The sequence below is a fragment of the Sylvia atricapilla genome, chromosome 14 (assembly GCF_009819655.1).
Source record: "Sylvia atricapilla isolate bSylAtr1 chromosome 14, bSylAtr1.pri, whole genome shotgun sequence".
NCBI classification, from domain to species: Eukaryota; Metazoa; Chordata; class Aves; order Passeriformes; family Sylviidae; genus Sylvia; species Sylvia atricapilla.
The window spans coordinates 10,035,143-10,056,441 of NC_089153.1; the positions used below are offsets into that span (position 1 = coordinate 10,035,143).

General features: G+C 40.8%; 1 protein-coding gene across 1 annotated transcript in view; it reads right to left on the reverse strand.

Annotated features, from left to right (window-relative positions):
- The window catches only part of TRPC7 (transient receptor potential cation channel subfamily C member 7), a 63,126-nt gene that overhangs the window by 20,064 nt on the left and 21,763 nt on the right, over window positions 1–21,299 (reverse strand). Inside the window, exons 3-4 of the mRNA XM_066328810.1 lie at window positions 7,032–7,196; window positions 1,074–1,290 (exon numbers count right to left, since the gene is read on the reverse strand). Of these exons, the coding sequence (XP_066184907.1) occupies window positions 1,074–1,290; window positions 7,032–7,196 (382 nt within the window). The remainder of the gene's footprint in view (window positions 1–1,073; window positions 1,291–7,031; window positions 7,197–21,299) is intronic.

The window sequence follows — 21,299 nt, forward strand, 5'->3', positions numbered from 1 at the left end:
TTCAGGGGAATTTAATGCCACCAGTACTTATGGAACAGTGGAATTATTTGGTGCAAGAAAAGAATCAAAATCATGGCGGTGAGCAAAAATAGCAACAGAAGAGGTAGACAAAGATTCTGCAGAGCTGATAAGCTCAGTTTCCCGATAAATTCTACCAAGTTTGTTTAGATTAGTGGTTCAAACCAAGTGACTTGCCAGGAGTAAATGATGTCTGTAGGAAAAATGAGACATATGAATTTGTCTGAAACTCCTTAGAAATTTAACTTGTGCATGTGGCACACTTTTGCACTAAAAGAGTTCACCCACATGAATCCTTACTTTGTAATTGTTGACTTACTTAATTTCTTTTGTAAGATTTGAGAACTGCGCTGTTCTTTACTGTACCAGTAAAATTTTTTTTTACTATGGATTTCATAAAATCCAGCTCTTACTTGCCCAGCAAGTTTCACTAGATGTTGGAGTGTATTACAAAAAAAGCAAATGACATTACACTCATTTTGCAGACAAAGACACTGAGGCTCAGTGAATTACAGTAGGAACCCATGGCAAGGTAATAAATCAGACAGACTCACCACACTTCTTTCTGCTCACTTTGTCCCAGAGTGAAGCCACAAGTTTCTATTATAGTATTACGTTCTTTAAGATGCAATGATTAAACCAACAGAGGTAAATAGGCAACATCCATAGCATTTACGATGGAAAGTGGCAAAATCCGGTCAATGAGAAATTACTAAGCATCATTCAGTGTTTTCAAAAGTGGTGACCAAGATCAAAGCCTTCTTTGCTCCTCTTTTGATCAAAACTCTTGACATCAACCTCTAGACTCATAGTGTGTTGCTTCAATTTTGGGGAGTTGTCTTGGTTTGGGTTTTTTGCTTGTTTAGCTTGGGATTTTGTTTGTTTTGGGTTTTTGTTGTTGTTGTTGTTGGTTTTTTTTTTTTTTGTGTGTGTGTGTGTTTGGTTTGTTTGTGGGGGTTTTTTGTGTTTTTTTTTTTCTTTTCACTGTGCATCATGCTATTCCTAATGAAGCTGAATTTCCACAGAGGACCTGTAGGCATTTTGGGTTTACTTACCCAATACCCATTTCATGATCAGCAATTCTGTCCATGAGAACTGGGTTGTTTTGACTCTGAATATTTGTTTTGGATGATCTGTGATGGTCTCATTGGGGAGATTTTTGACTCCTTCAAAGCGATCCGAAGCGTTCACCACTAACAGCCCAAGGAAGATTGTGAAAGAAACTGCATGAGCCACAAACTTCATGAAAGGACTTCGAAGGGTCCGTCCCAGCTGCAATGGAACAGACACAGATATGAAGTTTTTATTTACCCACCTCCTACAGGTTTTTTCACTATAAAAATTTGAAACCTTCTGCCCGCAGTAAAGAGGATTCAGTAATTGATTCTGGATCATTAGCTAAATAGGGTTTAGATTTGTGCAAGTTGTTATTTGCTATTACTAGACATTATGCATTGGGTAATTTTCTATGCATGGCAATGTCTTACAATGCCCCTTTAAACCCACATGTGATATCTAATTGTCCTGGCCATATGGTGAGTGGAAAATGAAGAGAGGACATTTATATGAGAGACGTGTCTGTTTGTGTATGTGTTACATGAATGCACTTGTGTGTCAATATAAATCCTAATGATGGACACAATTTTCAGTCTTCAATCATTTTTATACATTAGAATCTTTTATTACTGGTGAATTCTTGGTTCATTATCAATGTGTAAGAAACAGCCTTCTGTTTAAATATTCTTTAGTAATGCTTTCCATATGCTTTGCTATGATAGTCTTCTCTCATAATTAGTACAAAAGCTGGAGAATTACTCCCAGAACACAAGGATTTATTTCAAGATGCTAAGCCATGAACAAGAGCAGCCTCTTGTTCTTCACTTCAGATAATTGTTCTGCTCCTCTTGAAAAGCTTTCTTTGTTAATGAATTTAAATATCACTCTTTTAATTTAATATTTTCTGTGAACCAAGAAAACATTACTCCAGAAAGATAGAAAAGGGCAGAAGCATTTCCAGGAGCACTGGGGCAGAAGCCTGTAGTGTTGGATACAACAGGGAGCAATGGAAGAGCTGGCCTGGGTGGGGCCTTTCCAAACTCCCCTCAAAGATTGGAATTTTTTTTTTAGTATATTATTCATTGATTCATTCCCCTTGATGCCAAAGCATCATCAGTTTTTTATTAGTATCCACTGATTTGATAATAAAACTTCATAGGAAAAGGACATAAAAAGGAAATTACTTGTTTTCATATTTATCTTCAATAGCAGATTAATTCCAAGTAGCCCTGGTTGCTGCTTATGGCAGAACAGGAAATATTTCAAAAGCAGAGGTCTTTAGGTCTAGCAGAAATTCAAAGGAAGTCCTAGAATTCTGAGGTTTATTTCTTTTTCTTATGAGAGTTTTTAAAATGTCAATAAAATATTTTATAAAGTTGACAGAATAGGAAATCCTATTGGAAAATATGCATCTTTCTAAATATTGGAGAGACTTGCCATTAAAGAAAATGAAAATATCTGCTCTTTCCTGAGGTCCTTATTAACATTCTCTGAGGTCAACAAGGACAAGTTTCATTGGGTAGATGTTGAGCTGGATTGAAACCCAAGTTTATTTAATCTTGTCTGGTAATAATATGGCAGACAAAGGAATGGATTGAGTATGTTAAAACCTGTCTGAACACCTGCAGTTCAGGTTCACCTCCAGTGCTGTCACCATTGGTGTAGTTCTCAACAGATTTTATGGTTGATGTCATGTAGATTTATGCTTTGTAGTAGAATTTATGATTCCAGTACTGAGCTGATGGGGTGATGGGATAGGTCTGAAATCACACAAAAATAATCTCAGATGTTTTCCTCCTGTGACCTGAGAGAGTTCAGATTGCAAGAGTAAAGTGTAACAACAGCCATGGATCCTTAGCAAGAAGTTTTTAAGAAAGTGCATTTTCAATCTGTGTGAGACTCATTTCTACCCTGAATTCACTAAAAGAGAAAAAGCATTACCTATTGAATCCTGAATCCTCTCCACATAATTAGACTTTTTCTGCTGTCTGTACAAATGTAAAAAATAAAGACCTGAGATTAAAGTAGCATACTCTCAGTTATCAGAGAAATAATGCCATGTAATACAGAACCAAATGAACCTTATGGGTTATTTCCCTTGCTTCTCTCATGATTTAACAGAAATTTTCATTTAGTTAGCATTATGTCAGACATTTGTCTCATTTATTACTGCAGAAAGCTTACATTATTTTCTTGAGCTGATGATTTTTATATCTTCTCAGAAATCTGATTTTTAGCTAAGAGCTACAGAAGGTGTTGACTAAAATATTCTGTAAAAAATTAATGAAGTGTCCATTCCTCTAGCCAGCCTAACAATTTATGGCAATAAGATTTTTCAAATGTTACAGCTAAACTCAAGGTGTGTAATTGCATGAGTGTATCAATTTCTTGATTTTTAAAAAAATAAAAATACCACCTTTCATCAAACCAGGATTGCAGGGTAGTGTCTGGCTGTTACTGCTAAGATAGAAACAACTGCCAGTGTATGAATACAAAGGATCATTCTTAAGAGAATAGATAATTTCATGACTTAGTATCCTATCTCTGATAGGAAAATCCTGCCAGAACAAAAATATATTGTGTGATATCGTTACAAAATTTTTCAAATGCTCAGAGAGATGGAAACAAAAATGGATAGAAATATCAGGAAGAAAAAATCCATTACTGTGCTCATACTATGCCCATAGCAGAAGCGTGAAGGATACTATTGTACTGATCTCATTTATTTTAGGGGTTAAAAGCTACTGATATGGCTCAGGCAGAGGCAACCATTAAAGTTCCAGTGCTCAAACAGTGCAGAGTCTGCTGCAGTGGGAGCTGCAGTCCACAAATCCCCAGTGTGGCTTCAGGAAAGTGAGAGAACAGCCCAGACAAAGAGGGCTGTGTATGGGTGACCTCTCAGGGCTGCAGTGTTTGAACATGCACGTCAGCCAACCCAAGAAAAAAGAAAACACATCTTGAAGCTGCAGATCATCCAAACAGCCCCTCTTGGTCTTGTCTTTACATTTTTGGGCAACAGACTGTGCAATAGATTGTTTCTATCCAATCTCTTTTCTCTTTTGATCACCAATGAAAAGCAATTTTGGAGACCAACATGTAAAGCAAAGCTTATTTCATAGTCATGGTTCCAGGACACGGATGAGTCAGCAAGGATATTTCAGGATAAGGTAGACTTAAACTTCATGGGTCATGTCAACACTCTGTGCATCCAGGACTGAACGAATGACTGACTGACACTAAAACTGGTTTTAATAAAGTCAGCTCTGTGCAACTGAATGAAAAAAAAAAAAAAAAAAAAAAAAGCAAGCAAGGTTGAGGTACAAGCTGCAGTCAGTACTATCTACCAAGCTTCTGTGGGTAGTATTTGGTATGGTGCATTCTAACCCCACAGGGCTTTATAAAAGAAAATTATCTGTTGGGGAGGATAGGCTTTAGGGTGTGCTCCTAGCTAAGATACATCAGTGAAGGAATTTTGAATCTGAATTCCTCTATTACCCAATGTGAAGCTGCAGAATTTGATTATCATAAGAATGAGACACACAGAAGTGTTGCACAGGACAGCTCCTATTGCAGAGTTCCACTTTAGAGATTTCCTTCCTTTTTCTCACTGCCTTGGTCCAGAAATGAGCCCCTGACTCACACGTGGGCACGTGTGTGTCTCTGAAGACTGGCCTGATTTTAGTTAAATATCTTAAGTGCTTATTACTATGGAAAAAAAATACTTCTTTGCCCAATTGTGTAACATCATGATTGCTTCCATCAGTAAAAACCAAATAGAACACTTGTAAAGTTGACCAGGACAAAACTGGCCACAAGAGTGGAGAGGCTGCCTGTGTGGAATTTTCTGCAATAACACTGTGAGAGGACCCTGGCCCTTGGATCAACCTGCAGCCCTTGAAATTAACAGTGATGATTTTGGGTGAGGCACCAATTCTTAGGGAAAAAATTGCACTTGTTATTCAGTTATTTCTATCACAGGCCCCAATCAAAAATCAAGAGTACATTGTTCTGATCAAGGCAAATCCATGCATTAAAAGACAATACCTGTTTGAAAGAAATTTCAGTTGGACTTTGTGCTAGAAGGTTACATGTGGTTTTTCACAGTCTAGTGAGGTGAAAGGGAAGGAACATTGAAAAATGAGAATGCATGAAATGCATGAATGAATGAATGAAATCAAAGCTGATGAAAAGCTAAGTATTACTGCCCCCCCCCATTTTTAAATTTAATACACTTACCTAAAGAAATTAAAACTAAGCAACTTTCTCAATAATTTCTTACTTCTGCTGTAAAATTGTTTTAGTTTTAGGGGGGTTTTACCTCAGTTCCTTTCCCCTTAGTTTTTATGTTTTTCTTTTAAATTCTTCACTTATTTCTGGTATAATTGTTCCTCCCATCTATTGCTATATTCCAGTGTGGCCTCTGTAATTCTGAGACTACACCACAAATGTTGCTGTTGGCTGGTGTGCCAACTCCCAGCACATTCAACAGAGGTGAAGGAAATTAAACAGCTTCATAAATCCCTGCTAGACTGGGGTCTGACACGAGGGAATCGAAGTCATAATTCCTCACAATAATTCCCTGAAACCCAGACAGAACTACCAGCAGCACAGCCTGGTTTTCACATGCACTTCTCTGGGAGCACCTCTGGAGCCCTGTGTGGTACCCATGAAAAATGAGGGGCTTTGTGTTGATGCAGGCCTGGAGGAGATGAAGTTACATCCTCATGTATTCTAACACAAAGTACTCCTCCTGGAGCTATTTTGGAGGAGGCCAAGGCTTAAACATGTTTTATTATCTCAGAAGTACTGAAGGACTGTTTTTCTGGTTGTGTTATTATGTGTTCCAAATGACAGTCTTTCCTCAATACTAATTGATGGATTTATAACTACCTGAGTTTGATATATTTAAAAAGGATTCCTCACCAGTTTTTAGAGGAAATGGAATAAGATACTTTCAAGACTGAATAAAATACCAGCACCAGGGGTCATTTTGATCAAATTTAAGTACCTGTGACAATCCTCCTGCAGAAGAAATCTACCTTGTAAGGATGATGTTGCTGGTGATTGTTGAATGTGAAATGATCTTCTCCTCTGCCAGCCCTTTTTCTGTGGCAAGCACAGTGACAAAGCTATTTATCACTCACCCACACACCTATTTATCTCCACTTGTTTGAGCAGACTCTTTCAGGGTGAAACCTCTACAGATTTCTTATCACAAACAACTTGAGATTTTACCTAAGCTAATGGTTGGCTCTGGTCCTTTGACCTCTAGGTCTCAACAAACTTTCTTCTTCCATCTGATCTTTATTTAGGTGTACAGCAGTAGTCAAGGTTTCACCATATTTTCCCTCAAAACCATAAAGATTTTATGATTAGTCTGGTTTTTGCTGCAACACTAAGAAGTTTCCTGGGGCTTTCCCGACTTTCAGACCCATGTGTCGTAATAATGCTCCACTAAGACCACAATAATACATTATTAACTAAAACCACAATAATGCTGCAGTAAGTAAAACCACAATATCCTCTGATTAAAACCACAAGCTCAGAAAGGAGGAGAGGTGACAAAGGAGCCCTGAAGAAGAGAGGAACCCACATGAGAGTTAACTAAAACAAGAATGTTCTCCTTTAGTTATTTCCAGTTTTGGTGGCTGTTCTATTTTTTCTTCACTTAACTCCTGTGATGTTATCTCTTATACATTCCTTTTTCCTTTTGTTTTCTTGTCACCCACTCCCTCACCCTCTTTGCCCACCACCTCACTTTTATCCCAGTAAAGATTAGTCTCAAAGCCCGACAGTTCCATTTGTGCCCATCAAGCAGCACCTCAAGCTTGCTCTCCCCTGGGGCAATCTCAGAGGATTCTGAGATCACATCCATCACTTCCCAACAGCTTTATGGAAAAATGTGGGGTTTCATGCCAGGCCCTGGGTAGAAATGGCTGTAGACCAGGAGTTTGTACCTTGCTGCAGGGAGCGATCCAGTAGGCGATGGCGAGGAAGGGCAGCCCGATGGAGACCCCAAAGACAGCCAGGAACTTCACAGCTATGGATTGCTGCCTCAGGCCTGAGAGGTTCTCATACCACATGGTCAGCAGCTGCTGTTGGCAGTTGGGGTGAGCAACAAACTGCAAGAAAACCAGAAACAGAGACGTCACTAGCATTGTGTGAGGAGGATGATACTTCAGGGAATAAGCTTCTGAACTTGCCCATGGAACATGATAGGTCATGTCTCTGTTGTCCAACAAACAAACAGAAAGCTGCAAATGAGGCACACAGGACCCCCAGGTACTGCTCCCTGTCTTCTCTAGAGAAAAGATATTTTTATATTACTAAAAAGCAGAATGTCTGAACCAAACCCCCAAATCCATCAGTGGTGAGCACTGACAAAACGCCTCTGAGCAAGTTACCTCTTGGGGTACCCCGAGATTCAGAAAAGACACTGAGGAAATCAAGCTGAAAAACACTGTGATGACTTTGCTAAGGACAGAGGCCATTGACACTGCAGCTTAACACAGCACTGATATTATATTGTTCTATTCACTTTGTAAAGACCCAAAGGGAGCCATTCTGCAGGGCTCTCCTGCAAATTATGAGATCTGGCTGGTGTTTTACTACTTTAAATGCTTTATCTCAGAGTACCTTTCAAAATATGACAGCTCATTCTTTACTGATAGGACAAAAAGACAAATTCAAAAGCAGAAGTAAAAGCTGTGGTGCTCTGGTACAGAAAGTACCTGATTTGTACTCTGTAACTGAGACTCTTCTTCAGTTTACTGTTCAGAAGTGAAAAAAAAAGAGGAAAAAGAAAAGGTGAGCAGCAGAAAAGTGAAAAGGGCAATTTCTTAATGGCAAAATAACAGTGCTACCAGATCCCACCTAACAGTTTTGTAATAAAAGATTAACCTTCTTTAGTTCTTACTGTTCTTTGAAGTGATTGAATTTAGAATGTGGCTATCTTTAATCACAAAGAAGGATAATTAAAATACAAAATAACGGAAAGAAAAAAATGACAAATAAATATGTTGCTGATGCAGCTAATTGCATCAGTAGAACCAAGGGTTTCATTTATTAGTGCAGTGGCTGAATAAATGTTCCTAGGAGGGAAATGTAAAATGCTCTAATCTTTCAAAGTACAGAACTTTTTGGAGGTGAAAGGGGTCAAGAAAAAAAGAGAGGAGGAAACAGGCTGCTGAGGGTTTGGCAGCCACAGGACAGTGACAGAGACCAGCCTGGCAGCTGCCCCTTGCCCTGGATCAGCCCTGTAAGCTCAGCCAGCTGCAGGATTTCATCTGTCATCTGTAGTTTTCTTGGGACTGAAAAGGAGAGAAAAATTCTATCTGTGCTTTCATCTTCTCTGTCTGTGAACTATGATCGATTCTGGAACTTAATGGACTCTTTTTGAGATGATTGCATAACAAAACTGTTACTGTTCAGGAGGAAATAGAGTTGCACAGTAATTAGAACTGCTCTGGAGTAACACTTTTCCTTCATTAATAGCACATTAGCAGCTGTTTAAAATATGCTTTTGAGATGAATTGTGCTTTGGGGTCTACATTTCTCGAAAAAAATAAGAAAGAAAAAAAAAAAAGAGAGAGAGAATCTACCCCTTCCACTGAATAAATCAATCAGAATAAAGAAAATTGATGGGTACTTTTATCCTCCTTTGTCATTAGATTTTTTCTTGGAAACATTAACATTTTAATATGCTTTGTTTTAAGCTGGTTTCATGAAAAAGAAAGCTTTCAAAAAAAAAGATAATTATAAATCATGAGTCCTAGTCCTTCTGAGCATTTAAAGTTTAAGGCTGAGGTGATGACAGCAATATTACAAGGAGGCATTTCCTAATGCCTAGGTGCTTTGTCCTAATGCTACTTGGGCTTGTTATCTTCCTGGCAAATGGACAGAAAATTGAAGTGGAAGGAAGCTCAGTAGAGAATTGATCCCTTTTGCAAATTTTGTTTTCAGATATCATGAATTCAACACCACTTGTAGTGTTTCATGGAAAGGGAAATTACATTGGTGAATGTGCAGAATTCTGGGATGAAGGGCCCAAGCAATATCCAGACTTCTTCCTCCTCTTGCAGTTGTTCACTGCATTATGAGAGTTGGTTCAAACAAAGAAATCCAGTTGTCCTTGGCAATGAGACAGCCAAAGACTTTTGGTTGGCATTTCAGAGACTTCATCAGACATTTTAATCTGTCCATTTTGTCACGTTGTCTGGAAACACTTCCAATGAAAATACAAATATAGGGAAATTGAGAAGGAATTGCCATAAAACCCAGTTCAGTGGAACAATTCATTTTGTACAAGGCAATAAAGACAGGCAGAGGGCCACAGAGTCTCGATGGTGTTCATCTGTCAGTTTGGCCCATCCCCTCCCATTCCCCACACCACTCAGGATTTTCCACAGCTGGGTCCCCTCCAGGGCCAGGGGTCTCCTCAGCTCCTCTGGACATCTCAGCCCTCACTCTGGACACGCTGCAGACCAAACAGGAGGCTCACCCCATGAAATACCATTTCATGAAGATGGTCTCTTTAACATTCAGGGGAAACTGAACATCCTCCACAAGTGACGTAACAGATCAAAGGAGAAGAAGGAAAGGCTGAAAAGCCTCATCCCTTGCTCCTCCTTTAACAAACTGAGTGCAATTACTAATAAACCCCCCAAAACAGGCTACTGGAACTAGGAGGCAGGGTAGGATGAAGAAACCATAAATCATACATACTTGGCACAAACTCCAGTACCTTTGTAAACTCCCTATAAATCATTATCACCAAACCCAGCACAATAGCTATTCTCATCCATGGCCCTCTCCTGTAAAAACTACATGTTAGGGACAATATTGGAGCTATCTCTGAATAAGAAAATAAACCTACCGACCAGAAAGTTATTAAAACCTGAAAAAAGCCTAGGGACTAGACACACATGAAAGTTTCTACCCAGAGAGACATGAACTCAAGCAGCAGAGCTGCTGACTGCTTTATCCCAATACAGGGCAAGAATAACCAAAGTGCAATCAGTACAGATTTTTTCCAAGCCCACATTGGGTGCCAAAAAAGTATTTGTCCAGGTTTAGGGCAAATTTGGGGGGAAACCTCTGAATGAAGTCCCTCTAAAAAGCAAAATTCACGTGGCCCCTTCTCCCCATCCTTTCCCAAAATCTTTGGGTAAGATTTCCTTGCAGAAAAGTGGAAAAAACCTGTTTCTTTAACAAGAAAACACGAAAAAATTAATAATATTAAACAATGGAACCACTTGTTCTGGAGAGATGGGAAATTCAGAAAGTCCTTCCATGGATCAGAGAGAGAAAGAGTCCTTTTCCTGGGTGTGTCCTGGGTTTGTTCTCAGTCTCTCCAGGGCTGGGTCTGGTGTCGTGGCTGCAGTGCAGCCTGGGGGGCTCCTGGATGATAGTCCTGGTGTCCCCAGACACAACAACAGCTGAACAGCTTCAAAAAAACTTTTGGCCTCAGCTAATTAAAAAAAGTAACTAAAATCAAAGGAGAGCTCCCTCCTGCTCCCTGTCTGTGCTGTAGATAACACAGTTCAAGAGAGTGAGAGAGCTGAAGCTTTTATCTCTGTGTTTTGAATACAGCCACAAAAAATCCCACCTCTTCTCGTTCTCTCCACCTTTGCTCTGGGCTCTAGTTTTAAAGGCATAAAACTTATTTCTGGGCTAGTCAGATGAATGGGGATACAATTCGGCATCATGAAGTCACCTCAGGACATCATCTTACTCTGATTATTATAAAAATGAGCGAAAAATAAGTTAAGGATGAGGACGATCAGAGCATGAATGAGTTTTTGATCTGTTATTTGCTTACAGCAAGCAGTTCAGGTTTCATTGTTTTCTTTATTAGCCATTAATGAAACACACGGTGACCCTTGGGCACTGCCAGCCCTCTCTCTATGAGCTGATCTTACAGCTCCTCAGAGATGTCACAGAGCCATTTAACTTTCTCTCTTCCCTGGGAATGGGCCCTGACACCAAGTTAAAGATTGCACTAATGCTTTGCTTAGTGACTTAGGCACGGAACAGAGCTTGAGACAAAAGCTCCAAGGCAGAATGCTTCAAAGCACAATGACGAATGGTGATGTGTGATATTGAATTTCAGAGGACTGAATGTTGCAGTGCTTTTTCAATGTTCCCATTAAATGCTATTTTCCTTTCTTCAGTGCTGGAAAATGAGGCGAGGAGCTTTTAGGGACAAACCGTGGATGCTCCTGTGCTGCAGACAAGACAAGAGCAGTGTGACCAGGGCTGTGCACAAGGGCAGCACAGCTCTGATTGAAATGGAAGCACTGGCAGTGGAGGGGATTGCCTGGCTCCAAAACCAGCCACTTAAAAGCATTGAGTGCTTTATCTCCTGGGCAGAGTCAGTAAGGTAATGCATCAGGATCTGGGAGCTCCAGTAAAATGTTTTGCAGTGCTTCTGCATTCAGGAACCATGGTGGGAACTTTGCTGGTCCCGTGGCCCTGTGATCCCAGTAGATGGCAGTGGTTTTTCCTGGTACCTCTTGATAGAGGAAGGAATTGTTCTTCCCTCCAGCCTATCAGTCACACAGCTTTTTTAAGTTAAAAAAGGCTAAAAATATCCTTAGTCAAATCACATATCAATCAGCTCAAATAATGAAGCCACCAAAGCAGGATTTTTGAGAGGCAGCGAAAGACTCAGGAAAGTATTGACACCTCCAAAAGCCCCTGTCCCGTGCTACAGGGGATTAAGTGAGAGACATGAATATTTATCTGGAATATAGAAAAAAGTTCCTCGAAGACTTCAGTGGGAGTTGAAAGGACCCAAAGGAAGAGTTTTACATACAGGAATAAAGAGGATGTTTCAGAGACCACTGAGTGTACCACATTGAGTGATCACTTGTCCACATTTCTAATTTGATGTGTGACAGCTCTTTCTAGTGGCTTAACATGTTATATGCATTGTGGGGAAACGCTTTTGAGCTCTTACAACAGAATGAGAGGTTTTGTCCTTAGCACAGTTGTTCATGAAAGCAGGAGTTTCACTCCACAGATGATAAAGTATCTTTATGTTTTTTAAACATACGGAAAATTACTTCTGGGAGAAAACGCTGTAATAGAGAGACTTCTATTTTTTATTTTCTATTATATTGAATAGTGAAAGAGCCTGTAAGGAGAGGAGAGGAGAGGAGAGGAGAGGAGAGGAGAGGAGAGGAGAGGAGAGGAGAGGAGAGGAGAGGAGAGGAGAGGAGAGGAGAGGAGAGGAGAGGAGAGGAGAGGAGAGGAGAGGAGAGGAGAGGAGAGGAGAGGAGAGGAGAGGAGAGGAGAGGAGAGGAGAGGAGAGGAGAGGAGAGGAGAGGAGAGGAGAGGAGAGGAGAGGAGAGGAGAGGAGAGGAGAGGAGAGGAGAGGAGAGGAGGAAAACTGGTGTCAGCAGAACTTGGACAGAAAAATGGTGTCAGCAGAAATAAGGAAACTTACAGCAAGACAGCTGAGAGACAGAGGTCAGCCTCAGATGATTGGAATTAATCGTGCAGAAAGAAACCAGTATCTCTTTTATTACTGAAATAATTCCATTTCTCTTTAAACTATAGAAATCTACCACTGAGGCAAAAGAATTAACCACTCAGACAGGATCATCTCACTCAGCTAATGTACCCTACACTGAATAGCCAGGGGCTGTGCTAGGAAGGCAAAACTCATCAGTGAAGCAGAGAAAGCAGATAAAACCCTGCATTGAGAACTAACATCATGAACCTGTGACTATAAAGTCCTGAGGTGCTCCTGTCAGGCCTCTCAGCTTGTGCCTTCCCTGTCAGCCTCATGGCAAACTTCAGTGTTTAATCACTGAGTGTGAGCTGAAAAGGAGCTGCATAAATAGACTTTCAGGAGAACATTGGGGATGTCAAGAGACACTGGCAGGGGCAGGGATGAGCAATTTCTCTTTCCATCATGTAGCTGCATTCATGTCCTTGGAACAACCTTTCTGGGTTCATTATTAAGCATTTATCTTTTGATGTAGCTCTCTGCTTCTGCACACCTACATTTATTAACACCTTTTAGGCTGCAGCACCTGCTCACAGGAACCCTGGGCTGGGTGTGTAATGCCTTCAAATGCCAGAAATCCGAGGGAAAATGCTGATTCAAATGAGTCATCCAAAGGGTTTCAATCATCCCCTTGTGCCCCTGAATTACAAATAAAAAAGAAAGGGGCTGTAAATGGGTTGCATACATGACTTTTCCCATTTTGCCAGCCCTGCCCATGGCAGGAGGGCTGGACATGGGTGATCTTTAAGGTCCCTTTCCAACCCAAACCATTCTGTGTTGTCAGAACCAGAGGAACAGTCAGTGCTCCTGCAGGACACACTGGGAAAACCAGGTGGGATCTGAAGCACACACATTGTGTGCTCTGGAAAGTCAGAAGTACATCAGAATTCTCATTAAGGTTTCCTGACACCTCCCAGAAAAACACAGCCTGAGCTGAGCTTGCCATGCTCCTGTTCCCAGCAGGACCAAAGCCAGGGCTGGTCTGGAAGGGGAATTGAGGTTTTCTTGGCAGCTTTGCTGTGCTTGAGCAAAACCAGAGGGAGGGAGGAGGGAGAGAAAGCTGGGCTTGCTGCACAGGCAGTGCTGTGTTTCTCCCAGCAAAGCCTTCACCAAAGGAGAAAGGAAATCATCCTTTTTCTGCAGGTCGCTGAAGACTGTGGGAGTATCAGCAAACCCTGGCAGGGGTGGAAAAACCTCAGGGAAAGGTCAAAGCAGGATATTACTGCTCATCCCCTGAAGGGTGAAAAATGAACTGCTATTTCACCAAAGAGGATCAGATGAATTAAGAGGTAAACATATGCCTACATGCAAACGACAGGGAAAAGAAATCAGTGAATGTATTAAAACAAAATATAGTTTCTTTGCTTTTATAACACTTTTCCCTTTTGAAGATTCCTATTGTATTTTAGGCATTTTTAGGACTTGAAGCCTAAATAAAGGGTCTGCATTTACAGTGAACAAAATACTTTACTTGAACTGAAACATACATTTTGGGGGGCGGAAAAAAAAGGTGGAAAATGTGTCAAGACATTTTCTTTTATCCAGTAAAAGACTCATTGCAGAGTCCTTTCACTTGATGCAGAGCAGAAGATTACAGAGCTCAGTGGGAATCACTGAAGTTTGCTGGAAAACACACAGTGCAGGGAAAGACCAGCACAGGCAGAAGCCTTTCCTCATCTCCACATTGTACTTTGCTCTGGGAACCTCCAAGTGAACAAAGATCCCTTTGTTTTGTAGAAACTATTCTGAGACCTCAGCAGAAGCAGGTGGGATATTCTAGATTATATTATGTATTTATTTCATGCCCTAGAGGGCGAAGAATATTTGCTTTTAGCAAATGTATGTGCTATTAAATTCTGACAGCTGAAATTGTGGGAGGGTAAATATGGCTTGAACTTGGTTTACTCTTTGCTGTTGTGGCTGCAAGAGAGGCAAATAAAACTACAGAAAGCTTAAGAAAGAAATAGAAAAGCACATACCCGACTGCTAATGAGTTAACAATAACAAGTAAAGTTCCATTCCAAAGATCCATGCTGTGACACTGGGACCTTGTCACAAAAAAGACCTGCTCTAGTTATAGTTAAATTCTATCCACAGCCATGGGCCCCGTTTTAAAGATAATTTGCACCAGACTAACCTTACAAGAGAGAGTAAAACCAGGTCCAAATTTTGCTGACCAGATGCAAAAGAAAAAAAAATCATGGATGAAAGAAAATTCAACTGATCAAGCTTTGTTTCAATGGGATCTAACCAACGCACGAAAGGAAACACTGAGTGACAAAAGGCCCCCTGAGGGATTGCTGCAGACACCCAGAGAACAAGGAAATGTCCCTGCCCTGGGGATTGCTGCAGCTTTCCCTCTGTCCCTGGGGTTCATTTGACTGTCTAATGGCATCACACAAATATTCATGAGGTTCTTGCTCATCCTGCAGATGGGCTTTGTGACAGGCTTGGTGAATATTCAGAGCTGCTGTCTGGAGTCTAACTTCAGCGTTTTTAAACCCATAGCAAAGGGAGTAGGTTTGTATTTGTAAGCAAGGCTCAGATGAGCCAGGATTATCAGGAAAGAAAAACCCAACAAATTGTGCAACTTCAGTCTGTGAATTACTTTTAGGGCATAAACCATAAGTATTTAGTACAGTTTTAGTAGGAAATTGCACCTTTCACAAAGCCTTTTACATTGTTTCCTTCTGAACCAAAATACCTTTCTTGTTAGAGCAATTTGGCAGAGGGTAAATACATCAAAACCCAGGATACTCACACAGTCCCCAGTTTTGTTGAAATCCAATATCTGGATCCACTTGCTGGTTGACCTGTGTTATCCAGCACAAAATGATAATTTTGAACACTCAAACCTTCACATAGCTCCTGTGACTCATTGTGCTCTACAAAAACAAGAGTGTTTGGGGCAGGTCTGCTCCCTGCTAAATCAGTGGAGAGGACTGGGATCCCACTTTGCAAAGGTGACAGGCACAGAACCAGGGCAGTGCAGGTCACCCCAGTGCTGGTGTGACTGCCCAAAGCCCCTGTGAGGCTCAGCTCTGTAAAGGGCAGGGCATGATCCTGCTGGGATGAGTGACGTGGGTGGAACCAGCCTTTGATCAGGCACAACTTAAAACCCAATGAACACAAATTAGTCTAATAGAAAACAAAAATAATGGGGTAAATAAAATTGCCAAGGCCTCTGCAAATGCAGTTTGCCCACTGACACTAATGTTCTTCAGTGCTGACTGGAAAGGAAAAATTAATATTAATAGTGGAAGGAACTTCTGTTGTTCTCCAGTTAATTTTATACCATATGAAATGGAAAGGCAAGCCTGATTATGTTTGATGTGTGTAACTAGAAAATGTAGAGTTTACACAAATTCTTTGATTGGTCAGTTTAAACCTTGCTTTGCCTTAAGTTTCTTTATTATTTGGCTTTCCTGAGACAAAGACAGGGCTTTCTTGGGCTCAGCATTCTTCTCCAGGGTAAGGTATAACGTGGTTGGCTCTTTGGAAAACTTCAGTCTCTTTTTTTAGTGGGCTGCATGTTTTCTGAAGAGATTTATTGTTATTGTCTGATTTCTCCTCTTTTTACATATATGAATAAATCTTATCACTGAATTATTTATCTGAAAACATGGAACTGAATTGCAAGTCCCAGCCTTTAAGATTCCAGGATTTTCATATCTGTGCAAAATCAAAACCACTTGAAAATCCTTAGTATTGAATTATTCATCTGAAAACATGCCACAATAAAAAAACAACCAAACAACAATGTTCCTTTGGTATCTAAAAAATACAGCCACAGAGGGCACAGAAGGAGAGATTTAAAACACCTTAGCCTATTCCTCCCCCAGGAGAGCCAAGAACTGTTTTTTTCCCTTGGCTGCGTGGTGAAGAAACTGGGCTGGTGCTTGAGCTCAGATGCCTCTGGTGCAGATGGATTTATTCCCAGCAGGACTGATGGGCAGACAGAGTCACTCACAGGATGAGACTCCTCTCTCCATCAGGTATAGAGTCCCAAAAGTGAGCCCTAAAGAAGACATCCACAGGTGTGTGACAGGCAGCTCACACAGGACAGCCTCACCCTGGGACAGCATCCATGCAGATCCACATTTGAACACCACTTGAGAAAAGACCCTCAGTGACTTGAAATAGCAATTTATTTGTATTTATTTTAAGGGTTCTACTCATCCATATCTGACTTTCCATCCCAAATGCACCTTTACAGGTCTATTGCCTATGGGGAAGTAGGCAAAGTCAAAATTAGAGTCAGCTAAGGTCAGGTTTGTAGCAAACAATATTAATTCCTCTTTTCTATGGGAACTTTATTATTAATAAAGGCAATCTTAAGCCCTTTCATCTTGGATAGACATCCACACAATGGTTTTGATGTGTTCTTGTGCTTGTCTGTATCTTGATGGACATTTAAGACCCTGTGACACTTTGCAAATGAAAATAATTAAGTCTGCATATTACAGTAAACTGGGAATATTGCAGACAATATTCAGGATGGAGAAGTGATTCATTCAAACCTTAAGTGGATGGATGGATGTGCAGGAAATAACAAAATGAGATTCATCAAGGAAAAGAAAAGAAATTAAAACATCTGGGAAAAAGGAAATAATCATAGTCACAGATTTTAGTGGGAGGAAGGAACCTTGCTAATGAAATACTCAGATAGAGAAATGCATTTTGTGAGGAAGGGAAGTAACTCCTTTCCTTTCCAACCTCTGTCAAAATATCTGCAACATGCAATTAAAAATGTAAAAAGAAAAATCACATACATAAGCTTTAGAGTCCAGAATGACCACAGTGTTTCCACTGCTATTAAATTACATTTTACACTATTCACTCGCTCTCTTCTGACAGAAGCAAGAGACACTTTTCCTCCCACCACCACTGTCCAAGCCCTCAATGACTCTACAAGACCTCAGTTAAATATTCCTGAAACTAAGAAGTGAGGAAAAAAAAAATGAATGAGGGATTATGGAAACAAAAATACAACTTTCTGAAAACCCTTTGGATTGAGGAGTTCTTCTCCTTGAGGCTTCTCATCAGATGGTAAACCATCACCCTGTCCTGTCCCAAGCCATATCTGTGCATGTTCCAGCCACTGGGGCACTGAAAGATCAATGTTTGTCCTACAAGAAATTCTCAAATTAAAGTTGTGAATGTGAATAATTTCATTTGGGTTACCCAAATGCAGTTTTCCACTGGTGTTGGGGCTGGTGTGCAGGCTGTGGGCCAGGCCCTGGTGTGCCTTTCCCCTGCAGCAGCCCCTCCCCAGGACACCCCCAGCATTCTGCAAACTGAGAGCACACACATCTCACCCACCACGGCATGAGGCACACACACACTCCTTGCTCTCCTACAGGCAGAACTTCTTGTCAGTTCTGAGTTTGTCCTGCCCTCTCTTCTCCACCTTATTTTGCTGTGCTTCCTGGGCAAACCCCAAGCTGTCACAGGTAACCCTCCTAAGGATGCTCTGGTGGAGCTGATTTGGGGCAGTGACTGTTACTGCATGTTTTGGGGGACAAAACTGCCTTTTCAGCACAGGCATTGCCCATCCAGGGACTATCCCCCTCCAGCTCCCATCCAGGCTCTGCAGCAGTTAATGAGAGCTGGGACTTCTCATGCCCTCAAGTCTCTGAGTCGTGTGACCAAAGCAGTAAAAAGTTATAATCTAATGCAGCCATGAGTATTCTGTTCAGAGCATCCTCCATATGTTAATTATTAATAATATAGTTATGAAAAAGTTCCTGTTCCAGCTCTCTCTTAAATAGGATTTACACAGCCATCTGGTGTTCTGTTTAATTCTTTTTTTTCCCCAACCCAATTTGTGTATCTTCCTGTTAATTAAGTTAAAACTCGTGAAAGAGAAAGGTGCTCTTTCTTTGTGGTGGTTATGAGCAGAGCTGCTGCAAGACAGAGATGGGCACTCAACATTTGCAATTAAAAGAATAGAGCAATGATAATTTTGCCATTGGGAAGGAAGGGAAATGAATGTCACCTCCTACAGAGGAGCAACAGCTTCACACCTACAGAAAGGCCACAGCTTGACACCTAAAGGTAAATGTTGACACAAGTCCCCTGCCGACATTAAAGAGAAACAAGAAAGGATCATATTGGTACAGACTAAAAGGAGAGCATAAAATATGAAGGTAACTGTGCAGCTGATATACAGCAGTAAAATGGTTTTGCTGTGAGACATCAAAACTCTGATTTTCTCACTGTTGGCTCTCCAAGAGTCGTTCCAACCTCTGCCCCTCTGCCTCTCAAAAGCAGAAATCATATCCTGGCTTAATTAGAAATGAATTCACACACAGAAAAAGCGTGTGCTACCCGTGCATTTCAAGTACCTCTGTGAAAACAAATCTGTTTGAATGTTTCAAGAAAAGAAAGAAAAATCATTGCTATAAAATTTTCAGTCAAGAACACAGTAAACTTTCAGATATTGTAAACCTGCATGAGGAGCAGCTGAGGGCATCCATGGCCCAGAGAGCTCATGGTCCTTGAGGCCAGAACTTCAGCTTAGCAACTCAAGCCACTCTTGGTTATAATGCACCAAAACCACCTGCTCCACCTTAATGCTGCTTTTTAATTTTGCCACTTCTGTGAGCAGCTGCTGGGCTCCAGCAGGGTTTGCTCTCACTGTGAGAGTTCCCAGCCTCTGCTGCAGTGCCCAGGTGAACCCCTGGGCAGTCTGGCTGCAGCATCATCACAGTGCCTGGCTGTCCTTCCTGCACCCTCCTCCTCCTCCCTGTGCCCCAGACCTTGCAGTGATGGAAGAGAAAGAGATCTCTTATTGCCTGAAGTGTGCAAGTGCAAAGCATCACAAAATAAACCAGGGGAGACAATGGTAAATTTGCAACAGTCCCATAACATGGGCTAACAGTTCAGTTCTTGGAAAGAATCCAGGACTCAGTAAACGTTTAAGTGTTTGAAAATTGTTTTGCTCTTGACAAAGTGTTTCCATTTTAATAATTTTCAAGGGAAGTTGATCTAAATGGAAAAGTGCCTGTGGAAATCTTGGGCAGAGGACATTTGAGTGAATTTTTTCCAAAAATCCTGGAGTACAGAATGATAATTTCCTTGCTTCAAAAAGTGTGAAGACTAACAGCAATACAGTTTTTTTATAAATAACCTTGTAAACTACTGTAATTTTGGGTTTCTCCTTGCTGCAAAATATGTAAAAGCAGAGTTTCTTAATTCTTCAAATATCTTTTATAGAAAGTCCTTGAATTAGAGCCTTAAGCTTCTCACCATCATCTCATATGTATTAGTAGCATGCTTGGCAGAAAAAAAAAAAAAAAGAAAAAAGAGACCAATAAGTAAAGCCTGTAAATTTTGATGCTGTCTTGAATGACTTTACAAGATTCATCTCAAACTTTGTAAATTAGGAAAAAAAGATAAAGGTCAATCAACCCCTTTCCTTTCACTTGACCAGAGAATTTGAACCACAGCTTTTTTGAAGCTGAAAATGAACGAGGTAAGAGGGAACTTTAATTGGAAACACAGAAGGACAAATGCAGAGACAGATAATTTAGGGCATGGACAAAACCCTGCTATAGGTACCAGTTTACTGAACAGAAGAGGTAAGAAGGCTCCAGCCCTGATGTGAGGACAAGATTTTCCTTAGACATCTGTGAGTGCAGTAACTGCACTGTATGAGGACAGTGAAGTAACAAAGAAATTTGGAAGAACAAGGAAGATATAAAAAGATTTTGCAGAGGACTGATGAAACTCTGAAGATGCAATTGCTCTTCTGTCTGAAGGTGGGAGTCCTTGACATCTTTCCCAGACTCTAGAAATAAAAATGTGATGAAATACAGACTGCATCAGCAGTTGTAAAAGTAAAATAATGGATATTAAATAATAATTTCCAATGTGTTTCATGGTTCTCTGCAATTTTTAATCAAAGAAAGCCTGTTGTAGGCACTTGGTATTAATATGGAAATGTGAATTAGGAAACCAGTGGTAGAAATAAATTTTTGAACCATCAAATATTTCTTAAAATTTCCTATGCAACTGCAAATATTTAGTCTGGGTATGAACTTAATGAGAAAATAACTCATAACCACTAACACCATTTTTTTTTCCCCCAGACCATTCTGAAGTCCCTCCAGTTGTTTTGTATGAAACTCCTGCACATCAGGATCATCCCAGAGCAGGTGGTGCAGGATTATGTTTGGACAGTTCTCAAATATCCCCCGTGAGGGAGACTCCACATTCTCTGGGCAATCTGTTCCAGTGCTTGGTCATAAGAACAGTAAAGAAATTCTTCCTCGTATGCAGGTGGAACTTCCTGGGCATCAGTTTCTGTCTGATGCCTCTTGTGCTGTTAGCTGGAACACTGAGCTCAGCCTGGTCCATCCTCTCAACACCTCCTCCCTGCAGACCCTGGCAGACGCTGGTGAGGTTTCCTCTCAGGTCTCTCTCCTCAGGTCTGAACATGCCAAACTCCCTCAGCCTTCCCTCAAAAGAAGGATGCTCCAGTTCCCTAATTATCTTTCTTCTCTGCTGGAGCCATTACAGGAGCTGCACATCTCTCTTGTACTGATGTGCCCAGAACTGGGCAAGGTCTAGTCAGGATGAGTCATTAGTGTTAAAAAAGTGACTTGAAACTTAAAGAACCTGTCCAAGAATCAGGTCATTAAATATGCATAATACTTCACCCTCCCTCTGACCCCTCTCTATTATAGGATTTCCTTAAAATGAAAAT